Genomic DNA, 24,012 nt, shown 5'->3' on the forward strand with positions numbered 1-24,012 from the left:
GGATGAATGCTACTGGGGGTCTGCTATGGAGATGTCAAGCACTCTGTTGCTCTCCCTCTATTTCCCTCCTTTTCTCTCCATCTCTCTTGGTCTGTTTGGACAAGTGGCTATGGAAGTGAAGGAACAAGAGAGGAGGCACACACGAGTGCAGAGCCTCTATAGAAGCACTGCATTCACTGATGGCCTGGGAACCTCCAGTTAGAGAGCTGCGGGCCCGACAGAGAGCATTGTGGTGTGGTCGGCATTTTTCACACTGCGGGCAGGAGCGGGCGGTCAGACAGATAACTTTGGGTCCCGCAGATTAATTAGAACGGTTGTCTTTCTGTTTTGTATGTGTTATCTATTGTATTAAAAACAGCTCTTTGTCGCAATATTTACAAACTCTCAAAGGATAATTCTGCTTCAAGTTCAGTAACCTAGCTCTTCTCTCTTGTGTTGGGCGTGCGAGATCAAATGTGCCTATGCTTGGTCTCACTTAAATAACCTATAGGCTGCATGCATGGACGGAGAAGCACGCGCAATGGTCTTTCCATGGAAATTAACTTATTAAATATGATAGGCTATAGTTTAGGCTCCAACATTGGCTGTAAATAAATATTGATAACACATTTATTTGTGTTTGCCTGCAAATTGTCTCGCTCCTATCAAAGTTATGTAAGATTATTTCAAAACGGTTTTGTCTTTTTGTTTTGAAGGCTATTCGTTATGTACAGTGCCTTCAGAAAGTATTCACACCCCTTGACCTTTTCCACATTTTGTTGTGTTACAGCCTGAATTTAAAATTGATTAAATTGAGATTTTGTGTCACTGATCTACACACAATACCCCATAATTTCAAAGTGGAATTATGTTTTTTAGAAATTTAAGAAAATACAAATAAATGAAAAGCTGAAATATCTTGAGTCAATAAGTATTCAACCCTTTTGTTATGGCAAGCCTAAATAAGTTCAGGAGTAAACATGTCTTTTACAAGTTACTGCTAAATGGCATATTATTATTATTATTATTATTACATAATAAGTTGCATAGACTCAATCTGTGTGCAATGATAGTGTTTAACATGATTTTTAAATGACTACCCCATCTCTGTACCCCACACATACAATTATATGCAAGGTCCCTCAGTTGAGTAGTGAATTTCAAGCACAGATTCAACCACAAAGACCAGGGAGGTTTTCTAATGGTTCGCAAGGAAGGGCACCTATTGGTAGATTAGTAAAAATAAAAATAAAAATGACACTGAATATCCCTTTGAGCCTGGTGAAGTTATTAATTACACTTTGGATGCTGTATCAATACACCCAGTCGCTACAAAGATACAGGCGTCCTTCCTAACTCAGTTGCCGAAGAGGAAGGAGAACCACTCAGGGATTTCACCATGAGGCCAATGGTGACTTTAAAACGGTTACAGAGTTGAATGGCTTTGATAGGAGAAAACTGAGGATGGATCAATTACATTGTAGTTACTCCACAATACTAAACTAAATGACAGAGTGAAAAGAAGGAAGCCTGTACAGAATACAAATATTCCAAAACATGCATCCTGTTTGCAATAAGACTAAAGTAAAACTGTGGCAAATAAATGCATTTTATGTCCTGAATACAAAGTGTTATGTTTGGGGAAAAATCTAACACAACACGAGTACCACTCTTCATATTTTCAAGCATGGTGGTGGCTGCATCATGTTATGGGTATGGGTCATCGGCAAGGACAAGGGAGTTTTTTAGGATAAAAAGAAATGGAATAGAACTAATCACAGGCAAAATCCTAGAGGAAAACGTGGTTCAGTGTGCTTTCCAACAGACACTGGGAGACAAATTCCTGCTAAAACAGGAAAGAGCCTTCCCCAAACTGTTGCCACAAAGTTGGAAGCACAGAATCGTCTAGAATGTCATTGTATGCTGTAGCGTTAAGATTTCCCTTCACTGGAACTAAGGGGCCTAGCCCGAACCATGAAAAACAACCCCAGACCATTATTCCTCCTCCACCAAACTTTACAGTTAGCACTACCCAGATTCCAGATTCGTCCGTCGGACTGCCAGATGGTGAAGCGTGATTCATCACTCCAGAAAACGCATTTCCACTGCTCCAGAGTCCAAAGGTCGGCGAGCTTTACACCAATCCAGCCGACGCTTGGCATTGCGTATGGTGATCTTAGGCTTGTGTGCGGCTGCTCAGCCATGGAAACCCATTTCATGAAGCTCCCGACGAACAGTTCATGTGCTGACGTTGCTTCCAGAGGCAGTTTGGAACTCGGTAGTGAGTGTTGCAGACGATTTTTACACGCTATGTGCTTCAGCACTCAGCGGTCCCGTTCTGTGAGCTTGTGTAGCCTACCACTTCGCGGCTTAGCCGTTGTTGCTCCTAGACATTTCCACTTCACAATAACAGCACTTACAGTAAACCGCGGCCGCTTTAGCAGAGCAGAAATTTGACAAACTGACTTGTTGGAAAGGTGGCATTCTATGACGGTGCCACGTTGAAAGTCACTGAGCGCTTCAGTAAGGCCATTCTACTGCCAATGTTTGTCTATGGAGATTGCATGGCTGTGTGCTCGATTTTATACACCTGTCAGCAACGAGTGTGGCTGAACTAGCCGAATCCACTCATTTGAAGGGGTGTCCACATACTTTTGTATATATATTTATATATACAGTGGGGAAAAAAAGTATTTAGTCAGCCACCAATTGTGCAAGTTCTCCCACTTAAAAAGATGAGAGAGGCCTGTAAGTTTCATCATAGGTACACGTCAACAATGACAGACAAATTTAGAAAAGAAAATCCAGAAAATCACATTGTAGGATTTTTAATGAATTTATTTGCAAATTATGGTGGAAAATAAGTATTTGGTCACCTACAAACAAGCAAGATTTCTGGCTCTCACAGACCTGTAACTTCTTCTTTAAGAGGCTCCTCTGTCCTCCACTCGTTACCTGTATTAATGGCACCTGTTTGAACTTGTTATCAGTATAAAAGACACCTGTCCACAACCTCAAACAGTCACACTCCAAACTCCACTATGGCCAAGACCAAAGAGCTGACAAAGGACACCAGAAACAAAATTGTAGACCTGCACCAGGCTGGGAAGACTGAATCTGCAATAGGTAAGCAGCTTGGTTTGAAGAAATCAACTGTGGGAGCAATTTTTAGGAAATGGAAGACATACAAGACCACTGATAATCTCCCTCGATCTGGGGCTCCACGCAAGATCTCACCCTGTGGGGTCAAAATGATCACAAGAACGGTGAGCAAAAATCCCAGAACCACACGGGGGACCTAGTGAATGACCTGCAGAGAGCTGGGACCAAAGTAACAAAGCCTACCATCAGTAACACACTACGCCGCCAGGGACTCAAATCCTGCAGTGCAAGACGTGTCCCCCTGCTTAAGCAAGTACATGTCCAGGCCCGTCTGAAGTTTGCTAGAGTGCATTTGGATGATCCAGAAGAGGATTGGGAGAATGTCTTATGGTCAGATGAAACCAAAATAGAACTTTTTGGTAAAAACTCAACTCGTCTTGTTTGGAGGACAAAGAATGCTGAGTTGCATCCAAAGAACACCATACCTACTGTGAAGCATGGGGGTGGAAACATCATGCTTTGGGGCTGTTTTTCTGCAAAGGGACCAGGACGACTGATCCGTGTAAAGGAAAGAATGAATGGGGCCATGTATCGTGAAATTTTGAGTGAAAACCTCCTTCCATCAGCAAGGGCATTGAAGATGAAACGTGGCTGGATCTTTCAGCATGACAATGATCCCAAACACACCGCCCGGGCAACGAAGGAGTGGCTTCGTAAGAAGCATTTCAAGGTCCTGGAGTGGCCTAGCCAGTCTCCAGATCTCAACCCCATAGAAAATCTTTGGAGGGGAGTTGAAAGTCCGTGTTGCCCAGTGACAGCCCCAAAACATCACTGCTCTAGAGGAGATCTGCATGGAGGAATGGGCCAAAATACCAGCAACAGTGTGTGAAAACCTTGTGAAGACTTACAGAAAACGTTTGACCTGTGTCATTGCCAACAAAGGGTATATAACAAAGTATTGAGAAACTTTTGTTATTGACCAAATACTTATTTTCCACCATAATTTGCAAATAAATTCATTAAAAATCCTACAATGTGATTTTCTGTAAAAAAAAATCTCATTTTGTCTGTCATAGTTGACGTGTACCTATGATGAAAATTACAGGCCTCTCTCATCTTTTTAAGTGGGAGAACTTGCACAATTGGTGGCTGACTAAATACTTTTTTTCCCCGCTGTATCTTATATAACTTTCAATGTTGGACATTAAAGACTATAAAATCACCAGGAAATCAGCTTAAAGTGATTTTAATTTACACTGAATTCAAATATAAACGCAACATGCAACAATTTCAAAGATTTACAGTTCATATAAGGAAATCAGTCAATTGAAATAAATTCATTAGGCCCTAATCTATGGATTTCACATGACTGGGAATACAGATATGCATCTATTGGTCACAGATACCTTTCTTTTTTTTTTAAGTAGGGGCGTGGATCAGAACCACCATTTGCCTCATGTAGCACAACACATCTCCTTCGCATAGAGCTGATCAGGCTGTTGATTGTGTCCTGTGGAATGTTGTCCCACTTCTCTTCAATGGCTGTGTGAAGTTGCTGGATATTGGAAACTGGAAAATGTTTTCGTACAAGCCGATCCAGAACATCCCAAACATGCTCAATGGGTGACATGTCTGGTGAGTATGCAGGCCATGGAAGAACTGGGACATTTTCAGCTTCCAGGAATTGTGAACAGATACTTGCGTCATGGCGCCATGCATTATGATGCTGAAACATGAAGTGATGGCGGCGGATGAATGGTATGACAATGGGCCTCAGGATCTCGTCACGATATCTCTGTACATTCAAATTGCCATAGATAAAATGCAATTGTGTTCGTTGTCCGTAGCTTATGCCTGCCCATACCATAACCCCACCACCACCATGGGGCACTCTGTTCACAATGTTGACATCAGCAAACCAATCGCCGACACGACACCATACACACTGTCTGCCATCTGCCCGGTACAGTTGAAACCGGGATAGCATGTGGTAATTAACTACAATGACCATAATCCATTGCGCATCTACTTGTCCGGTCTGTGTCTCTTTTATGACCGCTTCTATGGAAGAGAGAAGAGTGCGCGATTGTGAGCTGATATAGAGAGCAGCTGTTGCTTCGCAAAGTAATTCCACCTGAACATACATGATCTAAGTGATTGATAGTTGGTATTCAGCAGTCATAAAAGTATGCCTTATTTACTTTGAAGAACTACAAAATAGTACTTTTGTCAGACAGCAGAGGCAGCAGCTTGTGATGAGATGATGACTTGGAATGAAATAATAAAGTCATCAAATAAAACAAATGTAATATACACAACAACTGATTTTCTTTTTTTAAGTAATGTGAATAAATTATGGCTAATAAGTGATAACCAGTAATGGGCAGTCACTACCATCATGGGACCTTTATTAATTGTTTTATTCTGCGTTGTTACAGCATTCAACCCACATAATGCATAGTGCAGTTAATGTTTAAAAAAATTATCGAAACCATAATCGAACCGACCTCAAAAAGCACAAATCGCTCAGCAGTGATATGTGCTCATATTCCAATGTAATCAAGGTTTGAAATTATTCTGTTTTGTCAAATACTATATCTGTTTGGGATTCTTGCAGTCAATTTGCAGTGTACAAATTATTTAAAACTATGTTCCGGCCCCCCAACCATCCGCTCAAGGAAAAATTGGCCCATGGCTGAATGTAATTGGCGACCCCTGACCTACAATAACATTGCGGTATGGCGGCCGGGTTCGGGACCAGTTCTTTCAGGAGCGGGTGGGAATCGGACAAGAAGTCAGTGGGAGCAGGCGAGGACTGTATGAAAAGCAGCGGGAGCGGGATGAAGGAATCAATCCCGCACAGACTTCTACCTCCTGTCTCTGCCAAGACTGAGAAGGAGGGAGGGAGGCTCAATTTACACGATACAGAAAGTAAACTTTCAAATTCCAAATTTCCTCAAGGAATTTCGGTTTACTTCATGAATTAACTAAATTGAAATGGAATTGACTGTGTCACATACACCCCCTCACAACATTCCAGAACACACTAACTAACACACCACACAGCATACACTCCTCATGTGCCCCCCCCCAAGTACTCACGTTAGTTGTCTTTTTATAGTAATCGATGTTGTGGACATCCCTGGCCAGGCCAAAGTCAGCAATCTTCATGAAGTTGCTCTCTGTGACCAGGACGTTCCTCGCTGCTAGATCTCTATGTATACACTGGATGGAGAGAAGTAGAGAAAAGGGGTCAGGGTGGATAGCGATATTGATGAACTTGAGAACGAGAAAAAAAAACATACATAGAAATGAATAGAAAAATGTAAGTAAGCTATCCTAAAAATTATGTTATGATGTTATACTGTGTATGTATGGTAAGTGTAATGAACCAGAAACATATTTAATGAACCCTTTGACACGTACCAACAAACGGGTGGAATCATTCTACAGTGGTCCCTGCAGCGTACGCTCAAACCGGTGTGATACGAACGCTTATTTAGAACGTCCAGTTTCGATTGACGCAACAGTCACCGTTTGAGCTGGCCACACTGTTTTTTCTCAGAAACATTTTGCACAAACACAGTCCTTACAAAGTTATGTCCTGAATTTGACCAGTTTATTTTTGGATGCAATGTTTAGACATTCACATAAGTAACGACAGCATAACACAATCATCCAAACCGGAAAATGTAGGCTACATTAGTCCTAGCGCTAACTGAGGAAAGGTTGACGTAACACAAGCGGTCATATTTAGCTAACTCTCGGCTGACAGAAACCACAATATGCTAATAGAAATGACTATTTACAATTCATCACATCATGGTGAGCTCACCATTGATTGAAATAATTGAGTAAAACACTTTCTAAAAATGGAAAGTAATCTGACGATGGGTCGTTTTTGCGGGCCACCATGTTTGTTTTTTGCGTCAACCAAAGATAAGAAGAGGAGAAAAGATGACTTTGGTCTGTTTGCAGTATGCATGTTGAAGGGGTGTGTTGTGTATGATCATTCACTTCCCTTCATTCACTTCCGGAAGTTTAATCGTAAGATGAGTGAACCATTCCTTCACCTCATTTTGTTATAACATCTTTGGTCTGAAAGACGTTTACGTGACAGCCAGAATACATTGTATAATGTCAACAAACATGGCGCCAAACATAGCTGGCAAAGAGCTTAGCATTAGCTCATCATAATCAGTACAACCTTCAAAAAGGTATTTTACACACATCATAGGTGTCCATTACAATCTATGCAATAATGGGAATGCATGATTTGTCACCAGTACTTGAAAACATATGAATAAAACTGTAAATACAATATGCTCCATACATACATACTGTATGCTAAAGTAGAAATGACAACACGATATACAGAAAATAAACCACTTACTTTGATAGGAACATACACATGTCCAAAGTTATTATTTGTAAGGAAAACAACAATGAAGGCAATGCGAGCGCCAGCCAGAAAATGTGCCTGGGGGATCAAGTTCGTGCAAGACTGCTTGGGCTCTCCTCGAAGAGAGAAGTTTGTCCGGCTCAGTAAAGCCTCAAACATAAATTGTCCGCAACAGTGAAATGGGCTACTTCTATGTGAATTAATGAAGAGGCGGAACACACCTCAGTTGAAAATAACTTGAAATTGACAAGTTGAAACATAGCCTATAGATAATTAGCAGGCAGCTTGGTTTGAGGGCAGCGCGGGTTAACTGTCCTGTTGCGTAACAATCACATTTTGGAACAGTGAGTGCATTCTGACATCATGTGCATAAAAAAAACTCACGCTGGGGCGACCGTTAGAGATATTTGGAACTCACATGTGAAAAGGTTAAAGTAACACCGCTACCTAATATAACATGACGAAATAGCACAGGCATGACTAACGTGCCTGAATCTGAAGATTCATAACAGATACATGGTAGAAGTTTTTTGTGTGCCTAGGTGTGCATGTGTACCTGTGCATGTGTGTCTAGGTGCATGTCTACATGCCAGTGTGTATGCGCGCGCGCGTGTGTGTGTGTGTGTATGTGTTAGCGTACTGTGTGATTGTATGCTCTAGCCTCTGTCACATTCCTCTAGTGAGCAGGAGCATGATGGAGTGTTTGGCTAACGTGCCCATTGCCAGTTGTGAATGCGTTGGGAAAACGCTATTCTTCAGTTGTCCACACAGAGAGGCTTTGTGTGATAGAGAGAGACAATGCTGGGATTTGGACAGTGGGCTAGAGATGTGTTTTTAGGAGACAATATTCCCACAATGATAAACACACACTTTTTACACAACCACCCTGGCTAAAGCCCTAGTCACAAGGACCCAGTGCAATGACAAGGAAGTGTGTCTACCTCTATAGTGAGAATGAACATGGTGTGTGTGTGTACCTTCTGTGAGGCCAGATATTCCATGCCCCGTGCCACCTGGTAGGTACAGGATACCAAGTCCTTGAAGGTGAGCTGTTCATCTGAGCAGCGGGTAATATCGTAGGAGTACTCCATGCCAGGGGGCCTGCGGCCACGTAGGTACTCCCTCAGGTTCCCTTTAGAGGCATACTCCACTATCACATACAGAGGGCCTGTCACACACACAGAGAGAGAGAGAGAGAGAGAGAGAGAGAGAGAGAGAGAGAGAGAGAGAGAGAGAGAGAGAGAGAGAGAGAGAGAGAGAGAGAGAGAGAGAGAGAGAGAGAGAGAGAGAGAGAGAGAGAGAGAATACAGGACTCAACCACACTGACTGATCACTGCTTTCCAAATTGGGGGAGAGAGAAGAATCTTCAGTATTGAAGGAACCGAGTCAATCAGGGATTTTGGCCATCAGGATTTTATCTTCAAAACTTCAATACTGACAATTTGTGAAGGACAGTGTCAAACATAGACTAATGACAAATATATGGTGTGAGAGGTTTTAGTCGTGTGTGTGGATAAAATACTCCTGTAGATTCAGTTCTGATGTTCAACCCCATTTTCATAGTAGATGTATGGGAGAGAGCTTGGCCATTTGGACCATGAAAATTATGAGGTACAGAGTAAGTTATGGTAGAGCCCCTTGTACTCACCTTCTTGTGTACAGGCCCCTAGCAGGTTGATGATGTTCTTGTGTTTCCCGATCATCTTCATCATCTCCATCTCTGACACCAGATCAGACAGGTCCTTCTCTGTAGCATCGTCTGGAGGGGCAGGAGGAGGGAGGAACAATGCGTCAATATAGAGGACAGAAAATACGTATTCATGATTAACAGACACATGCGCTCACATGCGCAATGCTATAGGCTGCATTCATATGTCAGCATCATTACCTGTTAGCTAGCCCTCCCTCTTGGTCGGTCCTGTCTCGCTCAGTTAAACCTCTTAAATGTAAAGTCCCCATATTTGGGGACCCTATTAGATTTTGTCTATTCAATTCAGTCTTGTATGAGAACGTTAGCCCCTATTTGCAAAGGCAGGGTATATGCGGAAAGCTGAGTATCTTGGCTATTGATCGGTGCCTTACAATCATTGGTGTGACTTACTACCATATATGGGCATACACATTTATAAGGGCAGGCCGAGCCGATGACCTCATTTCAAGATGGCTGCTACCTACATTCCGGTAAGCGCTGTGAAGCATAAATGAAATAAACACGGAATACGTTGATACACACCGGAAGCCGGGACTCCACATATCATGAGGATCTCTTATTTGTCTGCCTGTGACCTACCGTTAATGACCACCAGCCCCGAGAGTCACATTTGTTATTTTACACAACGTTTTCACCAAACAGCAAACATCTTACAAGGTAAGCTTCGATTTGGTCTGTGTTTGAGCTATAGCTACATGGGGGGTATCAAATTAATCCTTAGGTTGGTAGGAACAAATCTAGCCTATTGTCAATGTTATCTGATGATGTATGATTTAATGGCAACATCGAATGTCCACCGAGTGACTATATCTTTGCGCATCAAAAATATGATGTTGCCTGCTTACGCACTGTAGGCACCCATTATACAGGGGAATGGCTACTATGGCACCTTGACAGTCTTGTAGCCAATGGGCTCACGAGTGGCGCAGCAGTCTAAGGCACTGCATCTCAGTGCAAGAGGCGTCACTACAGACCCTCGGTTCGATTCCAGGCTATATCACAATCCGGCCGTGATTGGGAGTCCCATAGGCCCAGCGTCGTCCGGGTTTGGCCGGGGTAGGCCGTCACTGTAAATAAGAATTTGTTCTTAACTGACTTGCCTAGTTAAATACAATTTTTAAAATATATAGCTTTCCAGGGATATGCAGTTGACCTGGGTGGGACAACGACCCGGGTCAACTGCAAATAATAGCACTGGAATAATCTAATTTACAGACATATGCCATTTTGGAGAGGTTTAGGGACACTTGGAAATGTCCCGTGACCACACCTGACACCACTTACTAAAACATTTGCCCATTTCTATTTGTTAGGTCTATCAATCCCATTTTTTTTCTGATATTGTTCACATCTGATGTGTTTCCAGCTCTAGTCATCAATAATTCACTTATTATTATTTTGTGTGTGCTTGATCTTGTGTATTCTGAACTATGTAACTCCTATCTATCTTCTGATCATTTCCTTATAATCTCCAAATATACCAAGTTTTTGCATGTCAGAATCATGTAATTACACATGAATAGCAGTTACTTTTGGGTATGTGTATTTAGGCAGGAATCTACATTTTGCCATTACCTTCCCTTGCTCAGCCATGGTCGAAGTCCCGATGTGTGTGTGTGTGTGCGCGTGTGCATCTGTGTGTCCAGCCCCACCCATCAAATGTTCTACCTGACCTAGCCCCCCCCTACCGAGTTCCAAACTGTCTCTGGATGCAACGTCAGCACAATAACTGTTCGTCGGGAGCTTCATGAAATGACTTTCCATGGCCGAGCAGCCAAGCCTAAAATCACCATGTGCAATGCCAAGGGTCGGCTGGAGTGGTGTAAAGCTCGCCATCATTGGACTCTGGAGCAGTGGAAACGTGTTCTCTGGAGTGATGAATCACACTTCACCATCTGGCAGTCCAACGGACGAATATGGGTTTGGCGGATGCCAGGAGAACGCTACCTGCCCGAATACATAGTGCCAACTGTAAAGTTTGGTGGAGGAGGAATAATGGTCTGGGGCTGTTTTTCATGGTTTGGGCTAGGCCCCTTAGTTCCAGTGAAGGGAAATCAACGCTACAGCATACAATGACATTCTAGACGATTCTGTGCTTCCAACTTTGTGGCAACAGTTTGGGGAAGGCCCTTTCCTGTTTTAGAATGAGAATGCCCCTGTGCACAAAGCGAGGTCCATATAGAAATGGTTTGTCGAGATCGATGTGGAAGAACTTGACTGGCCTGCACAGAGCCCTGACCTCAACCCCATCTAACACCTTTGGGATGAATTGGAACGCCGACTGCGAGCCAGGCCTGATCGCCCAACATCAGTGCCCGACCTCACTAATGCTCTTTCGGCTGAATGGAAGCAAGTCCCCGCAGCAATGTTCCAACATCTAGTGGAAAGCCTTCCCAGAAGAGTGGAGGCTGTTATAGCAGCAAAGGGGGGACCAACTCCATATTAATGCCCATGATTTTGGAATGAGATGTTCGACGAGCAGGTGTCCACATACTTTTGGTCATGTAGTGTATGTAGTGTACAGGGTTGGGTAGGTTACTTTCTAAATGTAATTCATTACAGTTACTAGTTACCTATCCAAAATTGTAATCAGTAATGTAACTTTTGGATTACCCAAACTCAGTAACATAATCTGATTACTTTGAGTTACTTTTACATTACTTTCCCCTTAGGAGGCATTAAAAACCAAAGTCTGTCAGATTTTTGTAATCAGTTACTTGTAATGGATTTCATGTAATCCGTTATTCACCAACCCTGGTAGAGTACTTGCACACACAGTGACACATATAGCCAGGTATGCACTGTATGTAGTGTAAATAAGAAATTATACATAAGTAAACACACCCTCGAACACAAACACACACGCCCAGCCACATATACCCCAAACTAGAGCCGGTGGCTTACAGCTAGCAGGGCAGTGTGTCACACGGCTAGGGTTACACTGTGTCAATACTGAGATCCCGTAGCCTTTACTGAGGGAGATAGGGACACACAGGGGTAAACACACAAAAACATGCACAGGTACAAACTGAGACCCCTTCACTTTTTCCACATTTTGTTACGTTACAGCCTTATTCTAAAACGGATCATCAATCTACACACAATACCCCATACTGACAAAGCAAAAATAGGTTTTTATACATTTGTTGAAGAAAAACAAACGTGTTTACATAAGTATTCAGACCCTTTGCTATGAGACTCAAAATTGAGCTCAGGTGCATCCTGTTTCCATTGATCATCCTTCAGATGTTTCTACAACTTCATTGGAGTCCACCTGTGGTGAATTCAATTGATTGGACATGATTTGGAAAGGCACACACCTGTCTATATAAGGTCCCACAGTTGGCAGTGCATGTCAGAGCAAAAACCAAGCCATGAGGCCGAAGGAATTGTCTGTAGAGCTCCGAGACAGGATTGTGTCGAGGCACAGATCTGGGGAAGGGTACCAAAATATTTCTGCAGCATTGAAGGTCCCCAAGAACACAGTGGCCTCCATCATTCTTAAATGGAAGAAGTTTGGAACCACCAAGCTGGCCACCCGGCCAAACTGAGCAATCGGGGGAAAAGGGCCTTGGTCAGGGAGGTGACCAAGAACCCGATGGTCACTCTGACAGAGCTCCAGAGTTCCTCTGTGGAGATGGGAGAACCTTCCAGAAGGACAACTATCTCTGCAGCACTCCACCAATCAGGCGTTTATGGTAGAGTGGCCAGACGGAAGCCACTCCTCAGTAAAAGGCACATGACAGCCCACTTGGGGTTTGCCAAAAGGCACCTAAAGGACTCTCAGACCATGAGAAACAAGATTCTCTGGTCTGATGAAACCAAGATTGAACTCTTTGGCCTGATAGCCAAGCGTCACGCTCATCACCTGGCCAATACTATCCCTACGGTGAAGCATGGTGGTGGCAGCATCATGCTGTGGGGATGTTTTTCAGCGGCAGGGACTGGGAGACTAGTCAGGATCGAGGGAAAGATGAACAGAGCAAAGTAGAGTGAGATCCTTGATGACAACCTCAGGACCTCAGACTGGGGCGACGGTTCACCTTCCAACAGGACAACAACCCTAAGCACACAGCCAAGACAACGCAGGAGTGGCTTCGGGACAAGTCTCTGAATGTCCCTGAGTGGCCCAGCCAGAGCCCGGACTTGAACCCGATCAAACATCTCTGGAGAGACCTGAAAATAGCTGTGCAGCGACGCTCCCCATCCAATCTGACAGAGCTTGAAAGGATCTGCAGAGAAGAATGGGAGAAACTCCCCAAATACAGGTGTGTATTTGCCAAGCTTGTAGTGTCATACCCAAGAAGACTCGAGGCTGTAATCGCTGCCAAAGGTGCTTCAACAAAGTACTGCGTAAAGGGTCTGAATACTTATGTAAATGTTATATTTCAGGTTTTTATTTTTAATAAATGTGCAAAAATTTCTTAGAACCTGTTTTTGCTTTGTCATTATGGGGTATTGTGTGTAGATTGAAGACGGGACAAAAAAACAATTTAATCCATTTTAGAATAAGGCTAACGTAACAAAATGTCAAGGGGTCTGAATACTTTCTGAATGCATGTTACCTTTCAGCATCTTCACAGCCACTGTCACGGCCTCCTTGGGCTTGTCCTTATCAATGCCCAATGCTTCGGCCATCACCACCTGGCCAAAGCAGCCCTCGCCTAGCGGCTTGCCCAGAGTCAACCTGTAAAGGAGGAGAGGGAGAGGTTAGAAGAATAGTTCAAACAGCTGTATAGCTACACACAGAATTTATAATAGCACTCCTTTATACACTCACATGGGCATGTGCACACGCACACACACTTAGACCCAGTCCCACACACCCCACACCACTATCACTCATGGTCACAACACCTCTCTGACCAACTGATCCTTTGGTAATAGATTGACCCTCTGGTCCTAGTTTGATTGACAGGCGGTGGCCCTACCCCTGTGGCCCAGTCTTGAGGCTGTGTAAACATTCACACTGGCTCCGGGGCCTAAGGCCAGCACGCCGTCAGTGTAACACAATCCCTAGCCTGTCCACACACAAGCTCCCCCACCACCCCACAACCCCTAGCTCAATGGCACCCTTTCTGCCCCGGCCTACCACACATAATCAATGCTATTTTTCCTTCCACGCCAGCACAAATGTTAGCATTCCTGAATGTTCCGCATCTCCACCACGGCCCCGAGGCACTTGGGAATGACAGATGAGGAGCGGAGGAGAGGAGACAGGGGGACAGAGATGAACGAAAGAGAGAGAGAGAGAGAGAGAGACACAGAGGGCTTCAATTGAGCATGCCAAGGAGAACATGTAGAATGCTTTTGATCCCCTACTGTTAAATCTTCACAAAAACATGGCATGGCGAAACACCACAGGCAAAAATATGTTAATTACCCAAGAGCCGGAGTGTGTGTTTTACTGCCTGGGTTGTATGTATAAGTCTGTTGTGTCCTTAAGCCTGACACTTTCCACTGAAGCTGACTGAGGCCACTAGTTCAACTCGGAGTAGGGACTAACTCCTCTGGTATGAAGGCAAAGCAAACAGTCACAGCACAAACACACAGATTACAGCCATGACACACACACACACACACAAAGACACACACACACACACTGGGTCCTGTTCATTAGGTGAAAAAAAAACGCTTTTCTCATTGGACACTTCCAGGTAGTCCCTCCCTGTTTCAGTCTGTTTCCTTCTGGTTGGTGCCTAATGAACAGGACCCTGGTACAGTGTAGTACTGAGAAATGACTCATTGGTCTGTGTAAGTGATAAGGAAAGGGCTGGGTGCCAATGGCCTCCCTGGGTCATGTTCAGTAGAGCACAATGTTTTTAAACATTTTGCAATTGAAAACAAAATTGAGCATTTCTTATTGGTACAGGCTGTCCCTCCCTGTTTCAGTCCCTTTTCTTCCGTTTGGTGCCTAATGAACACTACTCTGGTACAGTGTCACAGCCATTACTCACTGGTTAATCATTACAGATCACAGACCATGTTCAATGGTGCTTAATGGTATATTATACCGGATAACACTAGTACCTCATGTAATAGCCTGCATATACAATCAGTTAGCCAACGTTGTCATTCATGATGAGGGGGTAACATGCTACATACACAAAAATGTATGCACGCATGACTGTAAGTCGCTTTGGATAAAAGCGTCTGCTAAATGGCATATTATTATTATTATTACTATAATGCATCTAGTTAGTAGACAATAAAGTGAATAGCAACATTCACACTTTTACTTGAAAGTGCTAGTGTGAAATCACTGCCACAATCTCTGATATCTGGGTCACTGCACTGGATTCATTTCTGGGGTTTGAAGTTAGGTAACATAACATAGCAGGCGTAAAATAAACGCCTGAGCGGGGTCAGAGGAAACCGGAAGCATACGGTTTTCAGGCTTTGCCTCTTCTCTGCTTTTCCCCTGAAAACTGGATGCTTCCGGATTTTTCAGATCCCGCTGAGGGTGGATGTTAGGTGGAAATACATTCCAACTGAGCAAAAACCTCACTGACTGCAGCTTATAACAGTATGCAGCTAGTCTTGGGCCTCACCCATTGCCTCACAGATTCTCAAATAAATACCTGAGGAGAAAGCCATAGGCCACATTCCAGGGGGTCTGTGAAGCAGTTGCGTAAAACAAAAATTAACCAGTGATTGAAAGCCACATTTTCTATATTGCAGTCCAGTAGCGGTGCACATTACCTCAACTACCAGTCAAAAGTTTGGACACACCTACTCATTCAAGGTTTATTTTGAATCTTTACTATTTTCTACATTGTAGAATAATAGTGAAGACATCAGAACTATGAAATAACACATATGTAATGATGTAGTAACCAAAAAAGTGTTAAACAAATCAATATATATTTTAGATTCTTCAAAGTAGCCTTTGCCTTGATGACAGCTTTGCAAACTCAACGCTGACTGGCTATTATTATTTTAATTTTTTAAATCAAGGGTGGCCAAATGCTCGCTGGTTTCCTTTGCATTCAATGCTACGGGCGGCAACAATGTCATACATTTGACCAGACAGCATCAGATAGATGGCCTACACATACTGAGAAAGAGGGGTGCTGTTTCGCTCGCTTGGATGCTTTCTCCAGTGAGATACATTCAGCAGCTTGCGAATTGAAAGAAAATTATGAAACACAGAGACGAAAATATATATTATAATTTATTTGTATTTTTTTTGTGTATTTTTTGTGGGGAAGCATTCCCTTGGCATCCATGAGTACACGCCACTACTGCAGTCTGGCATTGAGTCAGGCATTGATGTGGTTACTGATATGGTAAACATTTATCCAGGCATTCTGAGGTTTGGTGAGTGACTACTATGTAGGCGGCCTGAAATGTGGCCATACTGTTGAGGTCAATGTCACCCTTGTACAGTCCTCTCCCCGCTACACCCTTTACCTCCCCCCTCCCTATTCCTACCCCCGTTCCCGTCCCTGTCCATCACCTGTCTCTGGAAAACTCCCAGCGTGGGTCCTCGGGGAGGTCGTACTCTGGGATGGGGTCGTCGTGGCCGGCCGAGCTGCGTCGTGTGGTGATGCGGACCAATGGGGTGCTGGAGTTCATCGAGGAGCTGGAGTCATTTGACACCTGTAGGAGACGACAGATTGGCTGATCACCTGAGTCTAGATACACTGGTTAAATAAAAATGGGCGGGGCTAGGCATGTGTGTGTGTTTGTATTACTATAATTGTGAGGACCAAGTGTAGGTGGGTAGGTGTGTGTGTGCACACGTGTGTGTGTGTGATGAAAAAAAATCTCCATTACTAAAGATGAAATGCCTCATTTACATGGGCTTTAAATTATTTATTGATACTGCGCAAATCAACATATTCTCCAAGCTTTTTAAAAAGCATGTTAGTGATCATTAGAGTTGAGCAACAACTCAGTGCTAGAGAGTAACGTTCTATCTGATGAATGTGTCTGTTTATCATGCTGTTGTCATTGTCCTCAGGGCTCTTCTCTCCTTTCCGCTCCAACCTCACCTTGACACTGGAACCACCCATCTCTCGCAGGAATGTAATCCATCACTTTTTGTACCTCTTGGAGTTTGCGTTTTTCCCCTTGAGGGAAAAGCATCACTCACAGAGAGGTAGAGGAGCTAGAGTAGGAGCTATAGGTGCTGGAGAGCAGTGCTAACATGCTCAGACGCCATGCACTGTAGCTAGCTGTCTTTCAGTGGAGTTAACAGAGGCTTAGCACCTCAAGCAGTGCGATGTATTAGTTACAGTAGTGTTATGAAAATTGCTTCTCCTGAACAGCTAAATTAGCTGGGCTCTTAAATCAGAGTACCAGTAACCCAATTGATCTATGTCGGGGAAACAAATGCGGTGGAACTTTTTGGGTGTTTTCTGCTCTTGCTAGGTAAACCTTGGACTATTTTCTGTTGTTTTTATTTAAGTCTGAGTATATATGGATTTTCACACTGCTGAACCTGAACCAAGCCGACCCAAACCAAGCTGTATTGAGCTAGCCTGGTTACACATCCCCCATAGTAGCTGAAAATATCCTAGTCAGTCCAGTTTGGTTTGGGTCGGCACAATAGTGTGAAAATACAATTATGTATAAATGCATGTTTGCGTGGAGTTTGTCTTTTTATGGGTGTTAAATGCCTTGGAAACCCCTTATCTACTTTCTGTTACCTGGCGACGCAGAGGTATCTGCTTGCTGAGTTTGTGGACCGCCGGCTGGTTCCCAAAGTCAGGCTTCTTAGCCGTATTCCTCATCCGGCACACCAACACGATGACCACCATACAGGCGATCAGGAACACCCCGATGCAGTAGATGGCTATCTCCACGTAGTCAGGTGATGTCAGGCCCGTCACCGTCTCTTCCTTATTGGCTGTTTTGGGAGCAGGGGGAGGGGCAAGGGGAGAGTGTCAGGGAGGGATAGAAAGTGGAACGTAGAGGCACATACCGACTCATGACAATGTACACACACACACAAACAGACGTAGGCACACAGACAGACACACAGACACTTAAACAAACAGACATGGACACACTACATCTGATAGACGCACATGTATGAACAGAACACATGCCATGGAAACGACACACACACGCGTCATTGCTAGATAGACAAACAAAACATAAATAATGAGAAAGACGCACACACATTTCTTTCTCTCCATCCCCCTCCCTCTACTCCCCCTCTTCTTCACACAACCATCTACTGCCCATCTAGGACAGACAGGAAATGGAATTGATCTAAGAAGAGGGGGTAAACCATAGAAATATAATTCTATTTTTACGAGGTAAATACACTGAGCTCAAGCAGGGGCTGTACTAAGTGCCTACATTCAGGGCTACTTGACACACCACACACTCTCTCTCTCTCTCTCAAATACACACACATGCACGCACACACTCACAAACAAACACACGTTCTCCCTCCCTCTCTCACACGCACACACACACACGCCCTTTGACACACACACACACACGCTTCACTTCAGACTGAAAACAAGTGAGTGCTGCCCTTTGTGGCGATATATGGCCTGAGCTTCCTGTCTGTAGGAAATGGGTCTGGGTCTGTCTCTGAGTGGCTATAGGACCACAGCCTGTTCCATAATGCATGTCATCCACCCATGGCTACAAACAAGGCCCTTGTAATGTGCAGCCAGGGGGAAATAATAACATGTAGGAACCTTTCTCCAGTCGGCTTTGTATCACCTGGTCCAAAAACCACAGCGCACAGCCGCAACACAGACGGCAGAAGAGCCAAGCAGGTGCCAACAGAGAAGATACATGGGACTAGGGCAATAAATTAAAGATAATTTAATTCCACAAGGAATTAAATAAAATAAAAAATAAATAAATTCACATGTGCCGAATACAACAGGTGTAGACCTTACCGTGAAATGCTTACTTACAAGCACTTAACCAACAATGCAGTTTTAAGAAAAATAAGATTTAAGACACTATTTACTTAATAAACAAAAGTTTAAAAAAAGTAACACAATAAAATAACAATAACGAGGCTATATATACAGGGGGTACCGGTACCGAGTCAGTGTGCGGGGGTACAAGTTAGTCGAGGTAATTGAGGTAATATGTACATGTAGGTAGGGGTAAAGTGACTATGCATAATCATTTTATTTTGTTTAGAGACAAAACAAGGCTATTATCTGCGAGGGCATTGAGGTGCTTTTTGTACCCACTGTCTGTTCAGGTTGTGGGATTACAGGTGATTAAGTGCTATCATCCATCTCATTTAATGTCCAGAGTCCAGACATCTCACCCACCCTACATGAATGTAGATGTATTCATGTTGGCTGACTCTATTGCCTGAACTGAACCTCTATATAAGGAATGAGCATAAGTGTTTTATCTATATGGACTTTAACTGTGTTTGATATATACAGTGGGGTCCGAAATTATTGATACCCTTGATACAGATGAGCAAAAATTATTATATAAAATACATAATTGAAACACTGGAAATTTAGGAAATTATATTCTTTTATACGAATATAAATGCTTAGAGAAAGATATTTTGTTTAACAAGTAATACTTTTTTTTCTCAAAAAGGTAGGAGTCAAAATGATTGACACCCCTGTTTTTAATACATTTACATACATTACATTTTAGTCATTTAGCAGACGCTCTTATCCAGAGCGACTTACAGTTAGTGATTACATATATATATATATATATATATATATATATATTTTTTTTATACTGGCCCCCCGTGGGAATCGAACCCACAACCCTGGCGTTGCAAACGCCATGCTCTATCAACTGAGCTACATCCCTGCCGGCCATTCCCTCCCCTACCCTAGACGACGCTGGGCCAATTGTGCGCCGCCCATGAGTCTCCCGGTCGCGGCCGGCTGCGACAGAGCCTGGATTCGAACCAGGATCTCTAGTGGCACAGTTAGCACTGCGATGCAGTGCCTTAGACCACTGCGCCACTCAGGAGTAATACCTTTTAATAGCTCACCCCTCGAGGATAAAGGCTGATTGAGATTTTTTCTAAAATGTTGAAGAACACATTGGGAGGGATCTTAGACCATTACTCCATACAGAATCCTTCCAGATGCTTGATATCCTCCGTCTGAGCTTATGGACTGCCCTCTTCTATTCAAATGACAGGTTTTAAATGGGTTCCAAGTCCAGAGACTGAGATGGCCATTGCAAAATGTTGATTTTGTGGCAAATAACCAGGTTTCCATCCAACCTCTTTATGCGAGTAAGGTATATGTCGGATAACAAATGTCACGACAGGCCCTGATCGAAATTTGTTGGTAAACTTTCCAAATGTCGACAAAACAAAATACGGTAGGGATCTTTTTGTGTCGGTAAAATGTATTATGTGAGATATGGCGGTGGAAACACCTTTATGCGCAAATATTGATATAATAACCATCTTATCGAACTTGGAGTCACGAGATGATATGGTGTGTGGTTCTCCCACTCGAGAAAGCATGCCGTTTATTATGCTACAGATGAAATAAGTTATGATGAACTTCACAGGGTGGTGAAAGTGCACAGTGATGAGCTTGATCGATGCTTGGCTGCCGTTTGAAAAATAACCAATAATATTTGGTCCATAATAATCTCATCATGTAGGCTATACATGCAAGCTGTTCTATATAGAGTGCACGTGCCAAGACCAGAGTGGGCACATTCGCTATATAACAAATGTTTTTTTGTGACAAAACCATCAGTAGAGTTGAAAATGGAAACACATTTAACCTGTATGTTTTATTCGGTACATGGGAATTTAACCGCATAAGTTCTTTTTATGTGCACTACGTGATCAAGCACAGCCTTTTACCTGCAACAAGTAAATGGGATGGAAGCACATCTCTGGTGGTAAAATGCGCATATTGTTTTAATGCGTTTTTTTTTTATATTAGCATGAAAACCTGTCGCCAATTGGATGGAAACCTAGCTATAGAACAGTGGAGGCTGCTGAGGGGAGGACGGCTCATAATAATGGCTGGAATGGAATCAATGGAATGGTATCAAATGTGGTTTCCATGTGGTTGATACCATTCCATTGACTCCATTCCAGCCATTATGACCCCTCCTCCCCTCAGCAGCCTCCACTGCTATAGAAACATTTCTTTGTGGACTTTGAAGTGTTATTGGGGTTATTGTCTTGCTGGAAGATCCATTTGTGGCCAAGTTTCAGCCTCCTGGGGGATGACACCAGGTATTTGGCTAAAATGTCCTGGTACTGGGTAAAGTTCATGATGCCGTTGACCTTAATAAGGGCCCCAAGACCAGTGGAAGCAAAATAGCCCCAGATCCACCACCATATTTTACAGTAGGTATGGGGTTATTTTCTGCTCATGCGTTCTCATTTCGAAGCCAAACCCACCACTGGTGTGCGTGGCCAAAGAGCTCTATTTTCATGTCATCCAACGAATGTAAATGCCTGGAGTTTGATAAATGGCATTGGCACTTGGATTGGAACCGGTGCTTTGGTCAGATGGCTTGAAAATAGAGCTCTTTGGCCATGCACACAAGTGGTGGGTTTACCGTCAAAATGAGAATACATAAGCAGAAAATAAAATATATTTCTCTGAGCAATTGTATTAGTATAAAATAATATAATTTGCAACAAATTTTGAGCATACAATATAGCTCAGTATTTGAATTATTTATTTTATACAGTCATTTTTGCAAATCTTTATCAAGGGTGTCAATAATTTTGGACCCCACTGTAAATCTATGGATGTTTGTCAGTGTAGACATGAGAGACACTGACAAATACACAGACACACTCGCGCAGACACAGAGAGACACACATTTAAACACACACAGACACACTCACACAGACACAGAGAGACACACATTTAAACACACACAGACACACTCGCGCAGACACAGAGAGACACATATACATTTAAACTAGGGCTGCCAAAGGATAAAATATTTTAATCGAGTTAATCGTATGATTTGTTGTGATTAATCACGATTAATCGCAAATTCAGAATTCGCTCAAATTAAGCTGTAATTTAAGACTGTTTATACAAAAAGCATTACAATAATGACATCTTGATTTTCCCAAAGCTACGGTTAGAAAGTAAATTGATAGAGCACACTTTCTTTAACCTCAATGTCAACTTATTTTGGCATCAAATTGTTGTTTTTAGCTGTATAGATTATGTATTTTGGATGTTTTCAGTCAATTTTGAATGCTTTCAGACAAACTGATTAATCACAACAACAACAAAAAATGTGTGCACTAAAATCAAGTTAACTGATTAACTCTGACAGACATAATTTAAACACACACATGCAAACACACACACTATATAAAATATATTGAATACATTATTTTTTTAATGGCCCAGATAATTGAGAAAGTCAAGCCGTGAGTATTGCGGCTGTGACATTCTTTTTTTATTTTGTATTATCTCAAGGAGAAATAATAAAAAGGCAATCAATTATCAGAGCCAGGAAAGAGGTGGAGCCATGAGGGAGTTTGTATTCATTCTCAGGGCATGACAGAGAAGTCACTGACACCGACAGACAGACAGACACTATCATCAAGACAGACAGACACCCTGCTTCTGTAAAAACTTGCAGTCCAAGCCAAAATGTACGTAGCACGAACAGACTTTTCCCGAAAACCAGGAGAGCGAGGGAGGAGGGGGAGGCAAACCCCCTCTTGAGTAAGGAGACACTCGAGCCATTCGGAGAAGTCGGGATATAATAAGCTTTGAGCAAATGTCCCTTTATCTGGCCCCTAGCTTTCAACACGTCACGATAACAAAATATATGTAATACATATTCCTGCTCTAGTATTACTCTGAGTTAGATGTTGAGTTGTTGACTGTGTAAGTTCATCATAGTAATCTGATATTTTGTTATTTCGTTGAGTTTGTGTGTCTTTCACTCCAGAGGGACTTTTCACTTCTCCCTTCTTCCTCCCATAGAAATCATCAAAATAACTTTATTGACCGAACATTTTAGAACCGTTAGTGGACGACATTGAGAGAGAAATAGAGAGAGAGAGAGAGAGAGAGAGTGAGGGGAAAGGGAGGGCAGTATATGAGTGTATATACCTGGAAGCACCGTCAACCAAGCAGTGTGATAGGAGATCCCAATAGAATTACCCGCCAAGCAGGTATACTCCCCAGCATCCTCGTAAGTGACATTGGGGAGGTAGAGGACTTCAATCTCCTTGTCCGTGGTGTTTACACCTGCGGTCTGGGAGAGGGTTAGGAGTAGGTGTGGAGGAGGATGAAGAGGAGGAGGAGAATGGAGTATGAGAGAGGAGGGGTGGAAGAAGAAAGGGAAGAAGAGGAAGAGAAGGGGCAGGATGATGGGAGTGGGAGAGGAGGGGTGGAGGAGAAAGAAGACGAAGAGAAAGGGATGGAGGATGAGAAAGGGAGGGTGGATGTTAGGAGGATAAATTATATTTAAGGAGTAAGTAGGAAGAAAGTAAGATAAAGGGAAGGAGTGAGAGTAGCAATGGAGGGGAGAAAATAGCAGAGAGGAGAGGAGAGGAGGAAAAGCAGAGGTAACAATTAGACCCACAACACCAGGAGAGAGGAGTAGCTGGATGGTGTCCATCGCTGGGAGGAGAACGGTCGTCCCATCTATAGAGAGAGATAGTAGATGGGAGGAGCTTCCATGGAAGGGGAGGAGCTTCCAGGGAGGGAGGGTCTTCAAAAACAAACAGGAATAGCACCTTGTACCACAAGAAATAATAGCAAACACAATACACCAAAACACGTGATAAAAATACCCTTCACCCACAACACCAGTGCCCAATCGTATCCACTGCAGGCCTGGGCATGCACAGTACACACAACCACAGAAGAGGAAGGCATGGAGATCACCC

General features: G+C 43.1%; 1 protein-coding gene across 4 annotated transcripts in view; it reads right to left on the reverse strand.

Moving 5' to 3' along the window:
* Positions 1-24,012, reverse strand: part of LOC121568030 (fibroblast growth factor receptor 2) — a 111,432-nt gene that overhangs the window by 15,576 nt on the left and 71,844 nt on the right. Inside the window, exons 8-14 of one of the 4 annotated variants that reach the window (XM_041878578.2) lie at positions 23,231-23,375; positions 17,849-18,048; positions 16,654-16,796; positions 13,760-13,881; positions 9,132-9,242; positions 8,461-8,651; positions 6,184-6,306 (exon numbers count right to left, since the gene is read on the reverse strand). In XM_041878578.2, coding sequence (XP_041734512.2) covers positions 6,184-6,306; positions 8,461-8,651; positions 9,132-9,242; positions 13,760-13,881; positions 16,654-16,796; positions 17,849-18,048; positions 23,231-23,375 — 1,035 coding nt within the window. Of the gene's footprint in view, positions 1-6,183; positions 6,307-8,460; positions 8,652-9,131; positions 9,243-13,759; positions 13,882-16,653; positions 16,797-17,842; positions 18,049-23,230; positions 23,376-24,012 lie in introns of all 4 variants that reach the window. The other 3 variants (XM_041878568.2, XM_041878595.2, XM_041878585.2) reach the window with 3 other exon arrangements.

The sequence above is a fragment of the Coregonus clupeaformis genome, chromosome 1 (genome assembly GCF_020615455.1).
Source record: "Coregonus clupeaformis isolate EN_2021a chromosome 1, ASM2061545v1, whole genome shotgun sequence".
In the NCBI taxonomy this organism is placed as follows: Eukaryota; Metazoa; Chordata; class Actinopteri; order Salmoniformes; family Salmonidae; genus Coregonus; species Coregonus clupeaformis.